The sequence below is a fragment of the Orycteropus afer genome, unplaced genomic scaffold (genome assembly GCF_000298275.1).
Source record: "Orycteropus afer afer isolate SDZICR_OR568_19922 unplaced genomic scaffold, OryAfe1.0 scaffold00020, whole genome shotgun sequence".
NCBI classification, from domain to species: domain Eukaryota; kingdom Metazoa; phylum Chordata; class Mammalia; order Tubulidentata; family Orycteropodidae; genus Orycteropus; species Orycteropus afer.
Genome location: NW_006921607.1, coordinates 15,220,196 through 15,236,745, shown reverse-complemented (window position 1 = coordinate 15,236,745; position 16,550 = coordinate 15,220,196). Strand labels below are relative to the sequence as shown.

Below are 16,550 nucleotides of genomic sequence, written 5' to 3'. Positions count from 1 at the left end.
CCTCAGAAACCCAAGGAGGGGTTGCTATGAGTCGGGGCCGACTCGACGGCAAATAACAACAACAACATGTATATGAATATGACTTCATATGCTTATGTGTACTTATTTATATTTGCACATACAAAGAAAATGCCTGAAAAGATACCCCAAACAGAAAGCAAAGTTGGGAGGAAAGGGTAATTTTACTTTTCACTTGCACACTTCTATCCCATTTAATGTTTTACAAAGTACATATATGCTCTGATAAATATTAAAAGAAATATGTCCCAGGGGTGGGTAGGGCACCCTACCTGGCAGAGTTTGAAGATAAGGTTGTAGGTCAGAGGTCACTGACTTCTGGACCATTTCACAAATCTGAAAAAGAACGGAAAGCAAAGGCCTAGTGAGCTGCTCAGCTTTGGCCTGGTGCTGTGCTGCTTACATCTGTCACCTTAGTTCACACACTCGCTCGCTGGCCATTTTATCTACAAATATTTGTAAGAGCTTATTATACGCCAGATACCGAAGACACAGAAACAATAAAAAACATATAGACTGTGGCCTCCTAGAATTTAGAGTTTAACAGCAGAACTAGACATTAAATAGAACTAGTCACACAAATAAATGTAGAATGAATGCAGAAACTTCTTAATGATCATCTCATGACAGGTTGGCTGGATTAATCGCAGTTCCCATCTTCCGGGTGTCAAGGAACACTGAGTGCTTGCATCTAGTAGGCCACTCACACGCAGTAGGTACACACAGTATGTTGCCACCAAGTGACCTGAATCTTCCCATGAGAAGGTAATGTGTGTTCCCAAACCTGTTTGTTGCACTTCCTATCGTAATCACTTGAATTATTTATTATATAGACCAATGCAACATGACTGAGAACAGAGGTGTTTCTATGAAAACCTACCATAAGTGCTGTGGAAAGGTGAGGCGCTGTACAAACATGCTGTTAAATATGGTGTGCATCAGACCAAAGAAAAGTTTCAGAGAAAAAAAAGCATAAAACTCTAGGAGGACGCTGCCCTGCAATTGCTTTGCAAATGTCTTTACATGCAATGCAATGGCAATTAACAGATGATTTTCAAAGAATAGCTCTGGGCCCCTACATCAAAAAATGACAAATTAATTTATGTGCTGTTGTCAGCTGCCGTGACATCTGTGTTTAAAAATATTTAGGATTTATATGTAAATATTCTTTTTGCTTATGTGTGAAAAGGAGAGTCCTTATTTTAGGGATCTTTTCTGATGAACCAGCTACCTCTTGCAAAGTATGTACTTGTTTTTACAAAACTTAAAAGAAATATGTCCCAGGGGGTGGGTAGGACCCACATATAGGATGAAGGACAGGGACATGGGGGTCCCTAGGTTATGCAATGGGACCCTGGCCTCGTATGGGGGTCATAGGTGGCTTCTCTGAAAAGGTGATATTTTAAAGTCAAGTTAAATGTCATTAAGGAATGCTGGTGGGGAATGGTTAAGCACTTGACTGCTAACTGAAAGGTTGGCAGTTCAAACCCACCTAGCAGTTCTGTGGGAGGAAGAGCTGGTGATCTGCTCCTGGAAAGATGAGAGCCTAGGAAACCCTATGAGGCACTCTGTCAGTGGGGTTGCAATGAGTCCAAGCTGACTCAACAGCACCTAGCAGCAGACAGCTGATCAGGCATACATCAAGCCCAGGACTTGTGCAGACAGGATATGCTGGGGTTTGGGCAGACCAAGGGTTAAATCTTAACCTCCCTTTGTAGCCTCCCAGTTTCTGCAGAAGGAGTTTTTGGTAGAGAGGAGCTGCCAGAGGCCAGGAAAAGGGGTAGGGTATAACATTTATGGTTGATTTCAAGGGAAACCGGGAACTCCACTGGCCTCGCCCAAGGCTGTTCCTTGTTTTTCCTTCAACAGTGGCCCATCAGACCATCCCAAAGGCCCAGAGCCTGGAAGCCCCATCCCTTCAGGGACCTGAATGGTGAGAGGAGGTGTCAAGTGGCTCAGACACCCAGCAGGGCTTCTCAGCGAGGTCTGTTGGAAAGGTGATTAGAGGGTCAGCAGGTAAGTTGAATGAGCCTGGGTCCAAATCCCATCATTTAGTCCCACTAGCTGTGTGACCTCTACAGAGCCTCTCTCTGCTATGGGGTCCTCATCCACTGGACACAATGACAAGGCCAGGCACTTCCAGGGCTTTTTGAAAGGACTGAGGAAGATGAGACAGTCAGCATCCATCACCCAGGGAGCAAGCGCTGAGTAAGTGCATTTTAGGTTTACTGCTGTCAGTCCCTGCTGGTTCACACACCGTGTCTGCTCTGATATGGTGTTAGAGAATTAGAAAGGCCCTATGCCAGTCTCTTTGTCTTCTAGGAGAAGAGAATTTCTGAAGAGAGACACTCAGACACGCATCCTGATAAGACCTGGGTACAAGGAAGTTCAAATCCCGACTGAGCCCCTCTCCAGCAAGTGATGTCACCTCTCAGAGCCTCCTCTATCAAATGTGGAAAATGGTACCTGCTCCGAGACTGTGGTTAGGATTCAATGGCCTACACGTATAAAGTGTTAAGCACACTATCCCTGGGCAGACAGCATCTCAGAAAATAGCAGCCATTCTTACTATAAATAAGAATAATTTTACAACAATATATTCTGAATCACATTGTTTCTATTAACTTATCAAAACAATAATTACCAGGGTAACTTATTACACTGGTAATTATGATTAATTGTAATGTATTACTGTTGTTATATACTATTATTATATATCATTATTATCACCAACATCAAGAAGGGAGTACAAATCCACACAGCTGAACAGGATTATGTACCACTCAGAAAGCATAGAAACGTGGCAATGGGATATCTGAAAAGGAGATTGGCATATTTCCTGAGCTCACCTGGACCCCAGGGACCCAGAACCAGAAAAGGAACAGAGGGCAGCTTGCTACCTCAATCTATGAGATCTGTTGGTCATTCCTCTTTTAACCACTAGAGGGCACTCGAAGGCAAAACAGAAGTTGGGGGAGGGGGTAGAGAGGGGAGGGAGAGCAAGTTTCCTCCTTTTCTTCTCCATTGCTTTCTCCCTTTGCACTTCGAGTCATTGCTACAGTCACAGCTCTGGGTGTTCAACACCTCAGAAATGAGATTTTGGAGTGAAATGAGTTATTTTGGGGAACTGAGGGTTACCAGGAAATCTCTGTTTTAGCCAGGGATTATGAGATTTGGAGATTTCTCTATCCATCTGTCTATCTGTCTATCTATTTATCTATCTTTTTTAATGGGAAGATCTGACATAGTGTTGATGCCTCCCATCTAGAGTGGGTTCTCACAAGCTTGTCCCAGTTCCCACCTGGCCCCTGGCTATTCCCAGAGTTACCTGCCGGGTCTCTCTGCAGGCACCTGAGCAATGATGTCCTGTTTGGCCTTCCTGGAATGCAGAGCAGGGTGGGGCAGTGGACAAGGCCAAGCATTCTCTGCCTAGCTGGACAGACGGGGAGTCTGTTTAAGCCCCCAGCTTTGCTGTGTAGCAGCTCTGCCAACTTGGACAAACAGTTTGTCCTTTCTGGGCTTGGGCCTAAGTAGGTCTGAAACAGCGGCCATGGGTAGTTCAAGACCAGAGGTTGGTGAGGGCTTCTGCCCAGTCCTCACGTGGCTAAGTGGACACCCAGAGGCTTGGACCTTCTTACCTTACTCTCCAACACTTTTCTGAACTTGTGCTCGATCTGGCTGTGGAAGAGATTCAGCAGCCAACTGGGGAAGGAACCACAGTGGACAGTCAGGTATGTGCCACTGAGCACCAAGATGACAAGGAAAGGCAGGCCTGACCTCTGGCTCGCCCAGTCCCCAAAGGGAGCCTTTCTCCTCCCCACCTGGTCCCCTCTGTCTCCTAGGATCCCTGGGGAGGGATGAAATTAGAGTCCCAGTCCTCTGTGCACCCACCCTGATTCAGTGCATCTGGACTGCTAGCCCCTGGCTGCACCCCAACCAAATTCAGTAGATTTGAAGGAGAGGCTCTGAAATCTGCATTTTTTATAATCAAGGACACTGAGGGTCAAGGAAATGAAATGACTTGCCCAAGGCTCTGTAAGGGAGCCCTGGTAGCATAGTGGCTAAGGTACTTGACAGCTAACCAGAAAGCCGGCAGTTCAAACCCACCAGCCACTCCTCGGAAGGAAGATGGGGCAATTTACTTCCATAGTGATACTGCCACGGAAACCCAAGGAGGGGTCGCTATGAGTCAGGTCCGACTCGACGGCACATAAAAACAACAACAACAACAACAAGGCTCTGTAAACTTTCACCAACCCTCCTTGGGTCATAAGTCTTCGTGTTGCTCCAACAACTAAGTTTCATTTGGTTGATGAGGGTCCCCTAAAGCTTTTTATTTTTATTTTTTATTTTTTGTGGAAATGCCCCATGAATACCATTGGCTTGACTCTGCATTTGTTCATTTCAGCAAGGTCCCCCCCCCCCAAATTATCTCAGGTGCTCAGGAAGTGTAGTGCCTGTGCCCTTATCAAAGGCCAGGTCTTGGGCTGGATGGACTGTGGGCTGCAACCAGGGGTCAAGCTGGCCAGTGTCCCAATGGTGACCTACTCCAAATCTCCTGATATGTCCACCTCCACATCGTAGATTTGGCTGTTGCAGCTGGAAGCAGTGACTGTGGGCCTTCCGGAAGGCTCGCTGTCCAAGAGAAGGTTGACCGAAATGGTGATGCCTTTGACATGCACGTCAAAGGAACCTCGTAGTTTCCTGGAGGAGATAGAGAAGCAATGGTTGATTCCTACACCAGGGTCTGTCACCGTGTGCGTGTGTGTGTGCGTATGCGTGTGTGTGTGTGTGTGTGTGTGTGTGTGAATATAGAGCTCAATGAAGCCATACGAGGTTTAGAAGAAAGCTCAGTTATTTAGGCTCAAGGATGGGCGAATGGCTTCTTAGGCAGGATTCGACTCTCAGAATCCATAAAGGAAATGGCTGATAAACTTGCCAGCATAGAAAATTAAAACTTCAGTGAACAAAATATGTCATATGCCAAGTAAAAAAATGAAATTTGCATTATAAGCCAGCAAAAGAGCTAATGTCCTTCGTATATGGGTTAATTTTCTGAAGATACAAAGAGCAGGCCTATATAAAAATAAGAAAAGGACAAAGTCACGTAAAAGGAAACAAAAAAAGAGATCAAAGATATGAACACTAAGTTCAACGGCAAATAAGCATATGAAAAGCTATTCAAAACAGAAATAACAAAGATGTCACTTTTCACCTATCAGATTGCTAAAAAAAAAATTTTGAAGTCTTTGATGATACCCATTGCTGGTGAAGATATGGATAAACAGAAGTCTGTAGTAGGGATGCACTGTTCTTTTTTTCTTTTATTGTCTTTAAAATTACCATTTTTATTGTAAAAGTACCATGTTCTGTTGAAAATCATTAGAACATACAGAAGCTCATTAAGAAGGAAGTAAAACCACCATGATGAAAACCACTGTTAGACTTTGATGTTCCTCTTCCGGTCCTTCCCAAGCATCTGCGGATGTGATGTCATGTATGCTGGCTTTGTTACCGGCTTTTCTGAGCTAGCAGCACAGGGAGGCGCTGTCCTTGGGAGACGACATTGGCACAACTTTTCTGCAATCCAAACTGGTGGGATCTATCCTAATTTTGGAGTCCTTGGGTGGCGGAATCCTTGAAGCACTTGACAACTGACAAGAAGGTTGGTGGTTCCAATTCGCCCAGAGGCACCTTCTGAGCCAGGCCTGGTGATCCATTTCTGGAAGGTTCTTGAAAAGCCCATGGAACAGTTATACTCTGCACACGTGGGTTTGCCATGAGTTGGAGTCAACTTGACGGCAACTGACAACTACAACAACAGCATCCTGATTTTAGGATGAGCAGCGATGGTTCAGTGGTGGGATTCTTGCCTTCCATGAAGCACACTCAGGTGCATTCCTGGCCAGTGCTCCTCACGGGCAGCCACCACCCATCTGTCCAGGAGACTCATGTGCTGCTGTGACACTGAATGCGTTTTGGTGGAGCTTCCAGACTAAGAAAGACTAGAGAGAAAAGTTTGGAGAACTACTGCCGAAAATCAACTGGTAAAAATATTATGGATCCTAATGGACTAATCCCCAAGTGCATGGGGATGGCGCAGGCCAGACGGCATTTCATCCCATGGTGCACGAGGTCACCATGAGTAGGGGGCTAACTCAACAGCAGTTAGCAACAACAATGACAGGAATATACCGGAGCCAGGAAGGATGGCGTGAAGGCCATGGCCCAAGGGCCTGAGAGCCAGGGACCTGAGTCAACTTACACGAATGCCTTGCGCACCTTCCACTTGCCCTGGACCCGGATGAAGGAGTCGGAGATGGCCAAGCTCAGGCCCTGGCTTGGGAGGGGCTTCAGAGCAGAGCTGCCCAGCTCACAACTGTGGATGTTCAGGCTGCAGGGAGAGCAGGTGGGGAAGGCATCAACCTGGGTCCTGGGCCCAGCCTCTCCAGAAACACTGTCCCTGCCTTTGCACCTCCCCCAACCCCTTGTGGGGACTAGGCTAGGCCCCGATTTCAGGCAGGCATCTGGTTTTGCCCACTTACGGAGCACCTGCTGTGTGCCAGGTATTGACCATCTCATGCATATGTCATTTAGGCCTCATGCTAGGCCTAGGAGGGAGGTAAGCACAAGTCTTCATCCTCTTTCACAGACAAGGAGATGGCACTTCAGAGAAGGTCTGCATATTGCACATGGTCAAGGGGAGTCAGGTGGAGACCCCACAGACCTCATGCTCTGGGCGGGATGCTGAGAAAAGCCATAGACACACCCCTTTGGGTACTATGACTCCTTTCCCTGACCATCCCTTCCGTCACACATCCAGGGAGAAAGAGCAGAGTCAGAGAAGGCTGAGGGTGGCCTTGAGAGAAGACACAAAAAGAGCTGGCAGGGGGGTGGTCAGTGGAAAGAGAATGTCCAAGTTACACCCACTTTCTTCGCCTGGCATATAGTAGGTGTTCAATCAATAAGTATTTGCTGATGGACTGACTGCATGAGAGGAGGGAATGAACGAAGTAATCAAGGGTAGTGAGCAGGAGGTGCGTGATGAGCTGTGGGCCAGATTGCTCTCCTTCCATTGCCCACCCCTCCACAAATCTTTCATATCTTTTTCTAGGAAGCCTTACCTGACTCCCCCAGATGTACAAGCCTCAGCTCTCACAGCTGGACTGCTTATACTTAAAGTTTGAGATCTATCTTCCTTTCCAGACTGTATCTAGTGACAAGACTGGAACCTGGATTATCACCCTGAAGATGGTATCAATATCACCCCCATTTTACAGATTAGGAAACTGAGGCTCAGGAAACACAGCTAGTAGGACTTCATTAATATTTGTTGCATGAATGAATGGAGGAGCTCAATTTCCTCCCAGACTGTCCCTCTGAATTCCTCCCGGGCAGAATCTATCCCACCATCTGGCCCAGAGAAGCCCCTGGACCCAATCTTGGGGCCCCAGGAGAAACGAGAGCCCACCTGTTGAACTCATACTTCACATTGCCCAAGGGCTGGATCCTGAAGTCCCCGGTGAAGTCGGGCAGTGTGATCCTCTGTAACTCCCTCTGCAGAGCCAACAGCCCCTCCTTGGCGGCTGTGGACAGGAGAGAGCTGGGAGTCAGCCTAGCTGGGCTGATTTCCTCTGCTGCTCTAAACCCTTCCGTGGCTCCCACCTACCCTCTGGAGAGAGGTCAAATTCTTTTAAAATTTATTTTAATATATATATATATGTTTTTGTTTGAAAATATATACAGCAGCACACACCAATTAAACCATTTCTAAGTATACAATGTAGTGGCATTGATTACATTCTTCAAGTTTTGCAACCCCAATGTCACTCTCCTTTTCCAAATGATTCCTCTCCAATAACATAAACTCACTGCCCCCTAAGCTTCCTACCTAAACTTTTGGGTTACTGTTGTCAGTTTGATCCCATACAGATAGTGCTTTAAAAAAGCACAATGCTCAAGGCAGACATTTTTACTAATTAAGCTAGACTGTTGTTTGGTTTAAAGAAGACTTCTAGGGATATGTTTGGTTTAAGGTTTAAAGTTTATCTCAGGGCAACAGTTTTGGGATTCATCCACCCTCCATGGCTCCAGAAAGTCTGGATTCCATGAGAGGTTGAATTCTTTATTAGCATTTGTCTTAGTTTTCTACTGCTGCTAAAACAGAAATACCACAAGTGAGTGTTTTGACAAACAGAAATTATTTTCTCACAGTTTGTTGTTGTTATGTGCCGTCGAGTCGGCCCCAACTCATAGCGACCCCTCCTTGGGTTTCCGAGGCAGTATCACTACGGAAGTAGATTGCCCAACTTTCCTTCCGAGGAGTGGCTGGTGGGTTTGAACCGCTAGGCTTCTGGTTACCAGTCAAGTGCCTTAGGCACTATGCTACCAGAGCTCCTTCTCCCAGTTTAGGAAGCTAGAAGTCTGAATTCAGAGTGCCAGCTCTAGGGGCAAGCTTTTGCTCTGTGTCAGCTCTGGAGGAAGGTTCTTGTCTCTTTAGCTTCTGCTTCCTGGTTTCTTGGAAATCTCCATGTGTCTTGGCAACTATCTTACCCTATCCCCTCTTACTAGCTTGAGTTTAATCTCTTTTATATCTCAAAAGAGACTAACTCAAGATACAACATACACTAATTCTGTTTCATTAACATAACAAAGACAACCCATTCCCAAATGGGATTATAACCACAGACATAGAAGGAGATACAACACATATTTTGGAGGGCACAATCCATAACAGCATTAATCACAGTTACAGATTATTGTGCTCCTCTTGTGTGCCAGGTAGCATGAGACACCCTCAGGGACATCCTTACAACTCATGCTCAGGCTATATGTTTGTGCCCATTTTACAGATGAGGACATAGAATGGCTTTACCAACAACTCCACAAGGGGAGGAATGATGTGAGCTTGGGTGTGTGGTTCTCTTTTCTATCCTCTATCATGCCTTGCTGGTGAAGAAGAAACTGCAGTGATTTTAGGGCTAGGTGGGGTTAGGATCCTGATCTTGGCACCTTTCTAGCTGGGTGACCTTGGGAAAGTCCCCAAACCTCACTTTCTCCATTTGTCAATGATAACAATACTTTCCTCACTGAGGTGGCACAAGGGATAAAAAGATGATCATTGCAAAGCGAAAAGGAAGTTGAGAGGATGAAGTGCACTCCTAGCTTGGTGCATCAGGGCTTCTATTAGCAATAAATGAATAAAACCCCAAATGCCCAAGCTTAGAGGATTGGTTGAATACATATGGTACATTCACACAGTTTGAAGGAACAAAGAGACAAACTTTCCTGATTTCAGGTTTTAATATAAACAGCTTTCATTAGGCCCCATTGTTTGTTCTGAGATTTGAGGGACCCAGACTTCTGCTCTCAAGGAGATTATGTGTACACAGAGGGCCAATGCTCTCTGCCTATGACTGACCTCCCTTTCACCCCTCTTCAACTGGCAGTCCTTCCTCTAGCCAAACAAAACTCCTGCAGGACTTTGCCCGTGCTGGTCCCTCTGCCTGCATGCTAGTCATTGCCTCCATTAACTCACTCCAATTGCCTTTTCCATCTCAGCTCAGATATCACTTCCTCTAAAAAGACTTTCTTCATTTATCTCCTACTCCCAGCTAGTCTACTCTCCCAATAGCCTGAGGGAATGTTATTAGGCCACTTATCAGATAAGGTCATTGAGGATCCACCAATGTGAACAGCAAATGCTGTCAGTGCCTCTCCAAGTCCCTGGGTCCTTTCCCTGAGTGACAGCCGACTCCTGGCTGCCAGATCTGCCTCTGTGAGCCTGAGGCTCTCTGTCCTGGAACTGCAGCAAGGCAAGGCTTGGGGCAGGACAGCCACCCTCAGCTGTCAATCAATTACTTTTGGAGCGGTGTACGAATACCCAGCTCCCTTGTCCCTTGGATAGGATAATTCCCAGGATTTTGTTTGTCTGTTTTATTTTAAAATAGCCCTATTTTCCCTTTTTTTTTTTTTTTTCAAATTGAGAATTAACATGCATAAAGTACCTAAAATGCACTGTAAAGCTAAATACTTTTCCTGTCACTCAACTGTCAGTTTGTCAGCCTGTGGTAGCTTGTGTGTTGCTGTGATACTGGAAGCTAAGCTACTAGTATTTAAAATACCAGCAGGGTCACCCATGGAGGACAGGTTACAGAACAGCTTCCAGGCTGAGACAGATTAGGAAGAAGGAGCTGGCAATATGGTTTGAAAAAAATTGGCCACTGAAAACCTGAAGAATAACAGTGGAACACTGCCTGATAATAGTGCTGGAAGATGAGGCCTTCAGTGTGGAAGGCACTCACAATATGACTGGGGAAGAGCTTCCTCCTCAAAGGAGAGTTGATCGTAATAACATGGATGTTGTAAAGCTCTCAGGACCATCATTTGCTGACGTGGCATGACTCAAAATGAGAAGAAACAACTGCAAACATCCATTAGTAATTGGAACATGGAATGTACAAAATATGAAACTAGGAAAATTGGAAATTGTCAAAGTGAAATGGAACACACAAAGATTGATATCCTAGGCATTAGTGTGCTGAAGTAGCCTGGTACTGGCCATTTTGAATGAGACCATCAAATGGTCTACTATGCTAGGAATGAAAGATTGAAGAAGAATGGTGTTGCATTCATCATCAAAAAGAATATTTCAAGATCTATCCTGAAGTACCATGCTGTCAGTGATAGGATAATATATATAATGCTTACAAGGAAGACCAATTAATACAACAGCTATTCAGATTTATGCCAAAGATGAAGAAATTGAATATTTTTTACCAATTTATGCAGTCTGAAACTAATGAAGCATGCAATCAAGATGTGTTGATGATTATTGATGATTGGAATGTGAAAGCTGGAAAAAAAGAAAAAGGATTGGTAGCTGTAAAATATGGCCTTGGTGATAGAAACGATACTTGAGATTGCATGATAGAATTTTACAAGACCAACAACCTGTTCATTACAAAGACTTTTTTTCAACAATATAAGTGGAGACTATACATGTGGACCTCACTGGATGGAATACACAGGATGGAATTTCACATTTGTGAAAGGAGCTCTAGTAGTATAGTGCCTAAGGCACTTGATTGCTAACTAGAAGGCTGGGGGTTCAAACCCACACGCCACTCCTCAGAAGGAAGGTTGGGCAATCTACTTCCGTAGCGATACCGCCTTGGAAACCCAAGGAGGGGGTCGCTGTGAGTCGGGTCTGACTCAATGGCACATAACAACAACAACAACACATTTGTGAAAAGAGGTGATGGAGAAGCTCAATATCATCAGTCAGAACAAGGCCAGGGGTCAACTGCAGGGCAGACCATCAACTGCTCATATGCAAGTTCAAGTTGAAGCTGAAGAAAATTAAAACAAGTCCAGGAGAGCCAAAATATGAACTTGAATATATCCCACTTGAATTTAGAGACCAGCTTAAGAATAGATCTGATGCATTGAACACAAAAATGACCAAAGACTAGACAAGTTGCTGGACGATGTCAAAGACATCATACATGAAGAAAACAAAAGGTCATTAAAAATACAGGAAAGAAGGAAAAGGCCAAAATGGATGTCAGAAGAGCCTCTGACACTTGCTCTTGAATGTAGAATAGCTAAAATGAAAGGAAGAAAAGATGAAGTAAAAGAGCTGAACAGATTTCAAAGGGTGGCTGGAGAAGACAACGTAAAGTATTATAATGAAGTGTGCAAAGACCTGAAGTTAGAAACCAAAAGGGAAGAACACATTTGGTATTTCTCAAGATGAAAGAACTGAAGGAAAAATTTAAGACTTGAATTGCAATATTGAAGGATTCTTATGGGCAAAATACTGAATGATGTAGGAAGCATCAAGAGAAGTTGGAAAGAATACACAGAGTCATTGTACAACAAAACAAAACAAAACAACAACAACAAAAAACTGGTCAATGTTTAACCATTTCAGTAGGTAGCATATGATCAAGAACTGATGATACTGAAGGAAGAAGTCCAAGCTGCCTTGAAAGTATTGGTGAAAAATAAGTCTCCAGGAATTGACAGAATACCAATTGAAATATTTCAACAAACGGATGCAATTTTAGAAGTGCTTACTTGTCTATGTTAAGAAATCTGGAAGACAGCTATCTGGCCAACCAACTGGAAGAGATCCATATTTGTTGCCCATTGCCTAGAAAGGTGATCCATCAGAATGTGAAAATTATTGAACAGTATCACTAATACTATTGTTGTTGTTGTTATGTGCCATCGAGTCAGACCTGACTCATAGAGACCCCTCCTTGGGTTTCTGAGGTGGTATCTCTATGGAAGTAGATTGCCAAATCTTCCTTCTGAGGAGTGGCTGGTGGGTTTGAACCGCCAGCCTTCTGGTTAACAGTCAAATGCCTTAGGCACTACACTACCAGAGCTCCTAAATTTAGAAGAGGAGGTGGAATTAGGCATATCATTGCTGATGTCAGATGGGTTTTGGTTGAAAGCAGAGAATACCAGAAAGATGTTTACCTGTGTGTTTATTGACTGGGAAAAGGCATTTGACCGTGTAAATAATAACAAATTGTAGCTAACACTGTGAAGAATGGGAATAATAAAACAGTTAACTGTACTCATGTGAAACCTGTACATAAGTTATAAGGCAGTTATTTGAACAGAACAAAGGGATACTGCATGGTTTAATATCAGAAAAGGTGTGGGTCAGGTTATATTCTTTCACTATACTTATTTTGCTGAGCAAATCATTTGAGAAGCTAGACTATGTGATGAATGTGGCATCAGAATTGGAGGAAGACTCATTAACAATCTGTAATATGCAGATAACGCAACCTTGCTTGCAGAAAGTGAAGATGACTTTGAAGCATGTATTGATGAAGATCAAACACTACAGTCTTTAGCATGGATTACATCTCAACATAAAGAAAACAAAAATCCTCACAACTAGACCAACAAGCGACATAATGATAAATAGAGAAAACATCAAAGTTGTCAAGGATATAATTTTACTTGGATCAATACCCATGGAAGCAGCAGTCAAGAAATCAAATGATGTATTGCATTGGTTAAATCTGCCACAATAGACCTAAAGTGTTGAAAACAAAGCAAAGATGTCACTTTGAGACTAAAGTGCATCTGACCCAAGCCATGGTATTTTCAATTGCCTCACATGCATTCAAAAGCTGGACAAGGAATTGGGATGATCACAGAAGAACTGATGCATTTGAATCACAGTGTTGGCAAAGAATATAGAAAATACCATGAACTGTCAGAAGAATGAACAAATCTGTCTTGGAAGAAGTGCAGTCAGAATGCTCCTTAGAATTGAGGATGACAAGACTTCATCTCACATATTTTGGACAGGTTATCAATAGGTCCAGGGCCCAAAGAAGAACATCACGCTTGGTAAAGTAGAGGGTCAGCGAAAAAGAAGACCTTCAATGAGATGGTTTGATACAGTGGCTGCAACAATGGGCTTAAACATAGTGACAATTGTGAGGATAGCCCAGGACTTGGCAGTACTTCATTCTGATATAAATAGGGTTGCTATGATTTGGAGCCAAGCTGATGGCACCTAAAGACAACAAAATACTGTTCACAGTTTTTATACACCCATATTACCACTCCTGAGATCAAGAGTCAACACATTCCCTTCCCCCTTGTGGGCTCCCTAGTATCTCTTCCTGGTCTACCTCCCTAGTATCTCTTCCTGGTCTACCTCTCCAGATGGAGGCACTATTCTGGTGTTAAGGCAAGGAGACCTGGTAGCACAATGGTTAAACACTTGGCTGCTAACTGCAAGGTAGGTAATTCGAACCCACTCATTGGTTCTTCGAGGGAAAGAAAGATCTGGAGATCTGCTCCCGTGAAGACCGCAGCCTAGAAGACCCTATGGGGCAGTTCTGCTCCATCGTGTGGGGTCAACATGAGTCAGAATCCACTCCATGGCACTCAACAACAATAAACCAAACTCACTGCCATCGAGTTGTTTCTGGCACGTTGCAAACCCTCCTTGGGTTTCCGAGGCAGTATCTCTATGGAAGTAGATTGTCCAACCTTCTTTTGGAAGAGTGGCTGGTGGGTTTGAACCGCCAGCCTTCTGGTTAGCAGTCAGATGCGTTAGGCACTGCACTACCACATAGGTTTTTTAAAACATTTAAAATTTTGTTGTGGTTGAGAATATACACAGCAAAACATACACCAATTCAACAGTTCCTACACGTACAATCTATGACATTGGTGACATTCTTTGAGTTGTGCAACCATTCTCACCCTCCTTCTCTGAATTATTCCTCCCCATTAACCTAAACTCACTGCCCCCTAACTTTCCTATCCAGTCTTTCCAGTCACTATTGTCAATTTGGGGAGGTCTGGTAGCGTAGTGCCTAAGGCACTTGACTGCTAACCAGAAGGCTGGCGGTTCAAACCCATCAGCCATTCCTTGAAAGGAAGACAGGGCAATCTACTTCTGTAGTGATATTGCCTCAGAAACCCAAGAAGGGGTTGCTATGAGTCGGGCCCGACTCGAGGGCACATAACAACAACAACGACATTGTCCATTTGATCTCATACAGATAGATCTTAAAAGAATACAATACTCAAGGCAGACATTTTGTTGTTAAGCCAAACTAGTGTTTGGTTTTAAGATGGTTTCAGGGAATATGTTTGGTTTAAGATTTAAAGATAATCTCAGGGCAATAGTTTCAGGAGTTCATCCAGTCTCCATAGCTCCAGGAGGTCTGGGGCTCAAGAGAATTTGAAATTGTGATTTCCCCCTTTTGATCAGGTTCTTTCTATAGAATCTTTGATCAAAACGACAACAGTTTTAATGAATGTGTTTTGATACGTTACCAAGAATTTTGCCAGTGGGATTGTTCCAGCCACCTGAGGTGGTAGCTGGTTTAATAACTTCCTTTTGCTGCCTTTCCTTCCCCATCTTACTTCCTCTCTCTCTTAGGGTGTTTCCTGGAATCACCTGCCCAGTGGTATTTCCTGGAATCACGTCTCCTTTCCCCTGAGGTATTCCCTGGAATCACTTGCACCCAAATACTTGTCTTGAGGTCTGCTTACGGGGAACCCAAACTAAGACTAGGAACTTTCCCAACTTGTACAACGGGTGTGTGATGAAGCCACAGTCATAGCCAAGGCTGCCTAACTCAGAGGCTGCACCACCCAGGGGACAGTGCCCAGTCTGGACCCCCATGTACCCGACCAGCCCAGTGCCAGGCAGGTCAGTCAAGTTCAGCCCAACACTGCAGGTTCTTACCATACTCCAAGCCTTTGTCAGTAATCCTGGCCACCAGGCCGGGGTTGGCGCTGTGGGCCCTTGGGGTGGAGGTGAGCAGCAACCCTAGCAGTAGACAGGGCAGGGCCCCAATCCAGGACCCCATCCTGGGTTCCCGGTGGGTCAGGGTAGGATGTCAGACTGCAGGCTGGGCCCTTAAGTAGTCACAGCCTGAGGCTGGGGCAGCTCCCGGAGGAGGGCCAGTCACTGGGAGCGGGAAAAGGGAGGCACAGGGACAGGAACTGTGCTTGCGACATGATTGGGATCACAGGTCGTGCTTGGAAGCCTGTTGTTGTCACTCCAGGTTAGAGGGCAGGTTGGCCTCAAACGACAATCGCAGCCCATACTTCCTACAAAAGGACCCCGCATTCATCCCCGGAGGTTTGCCTCACCTCTTAAGAGCCCAGCCAGGCAGGCCTGGTTTTACACAGGAGCAAACAGACTGAGAGAGCCCTCACTTGCTTAAGAGCACACACCCGGCAGGTGGCATACCTGGGAACCAAAGCCAGGTCTGGCACCATCCAAATTCTCTCTTCTCTATACTCAACTCTGTTTATTTGAAAAAGAAATCTTTTTTTCCCCACATGGGCAAACAGGCTCTCTCAAACCTGACTGGTGGCAACATTTTCTGGAAGTGACTTGGCAAAGTTTTTAACACCTGCACACCCACCAGCCACTCTTGGAAAGGAAGGTTGGGCAATCTACTTCTGTAGTGATACTGCCTCAAAATCCCAAGGAGAGGTTGCTATGTGTCAGGTTCGATTCGCGGCACACAACAACAACTACAGCACACCCTGTGACCCAGTGATTCTACTTCTGGGACTTGCTTCTAAGTGCATATCTAATGTAGTGTTCAGATATGTCACTACACTAACATGTTGATTTCTGCTGTCTGTGAATCAGGCAAGGGGAAAAAGGGATGCAACCCCAAGTGTCTGACAAAGGGCATCGGTTAAACCAGTTATGATACAGCTATTTAAAGTGAGGCTGTGGAAATAAATATAGTTTTTGATAAGAGATGCTCGTGGGTGGTTAGCTAAGCCTTCGCCAGATCCAGACGGCAGTATAGCAGTCACCCGCGCCGCAGTCCATTTCATTCACGGTGGGGAGGAAACCAGGCTCCACTGGGCCGCCCCGTTGTTGTTGTTGTTGTTGTTATGTGCCGTCGAGTCAACCCGACTCATAGCAACCCCTCCTTGGGTTTCCGAGGCAGTATCACTACGGAAATAGGATTGCCCAACCTTCCTTCCGAGGAGTGGCTGGTGGGTTTGAA

The 16,550-nt window shown here is 44.9% G+C and overlaps 1 protein-coding gene and 1 pseudogene across 1 annotated transcript in view; one reads left to right on the top strand and one right to left on the bottom strand.

The window, feature by feature from the left end:
• Positions 1 to 15,383, bottom strand: part of LOC103191872 (lipopolysaccharide binding protein) — a 30,912-nt gene extending 15,529 nt beyond the window's left edge. The window contains exons 1-6 of the mRNA XM_007934748.1: positions 15,260 to 15,383; positions 7,490 to 7,604; positions 6,284 to 6,412; positions 4,567 to 4,722; positions 3,657 to 3,720; positions 291 to 354 (exon numbers count right to left, since the gene is read on the bottom strand). Of these exons, the coding sequence (XP_007932939.1) occupies positions 291 to 354; positions 3,657 to 3,720; positions 4,567 to 4,722; positions 6,284 to 6,412; positions 7,490 to 7,604; positions 15,260 to 15,383 (652 nt within the window). The remainder of the gene's footprint in view (positions 1 to 290; positions 355 to 3,656; positions 3,721 to 4,566; positions 4,723 to 6,283; positions 6,413 to 7,489; positions 7,605 to 15,259) is intronic.
• Positions 15,384 to 15,532: 149 nt separating this feature from the next.
• Positions 15,533 to 16,550, top strand: part of LOC103191871 — a 1,795-nt pseudogene continuing 777 nt past the window's right edge.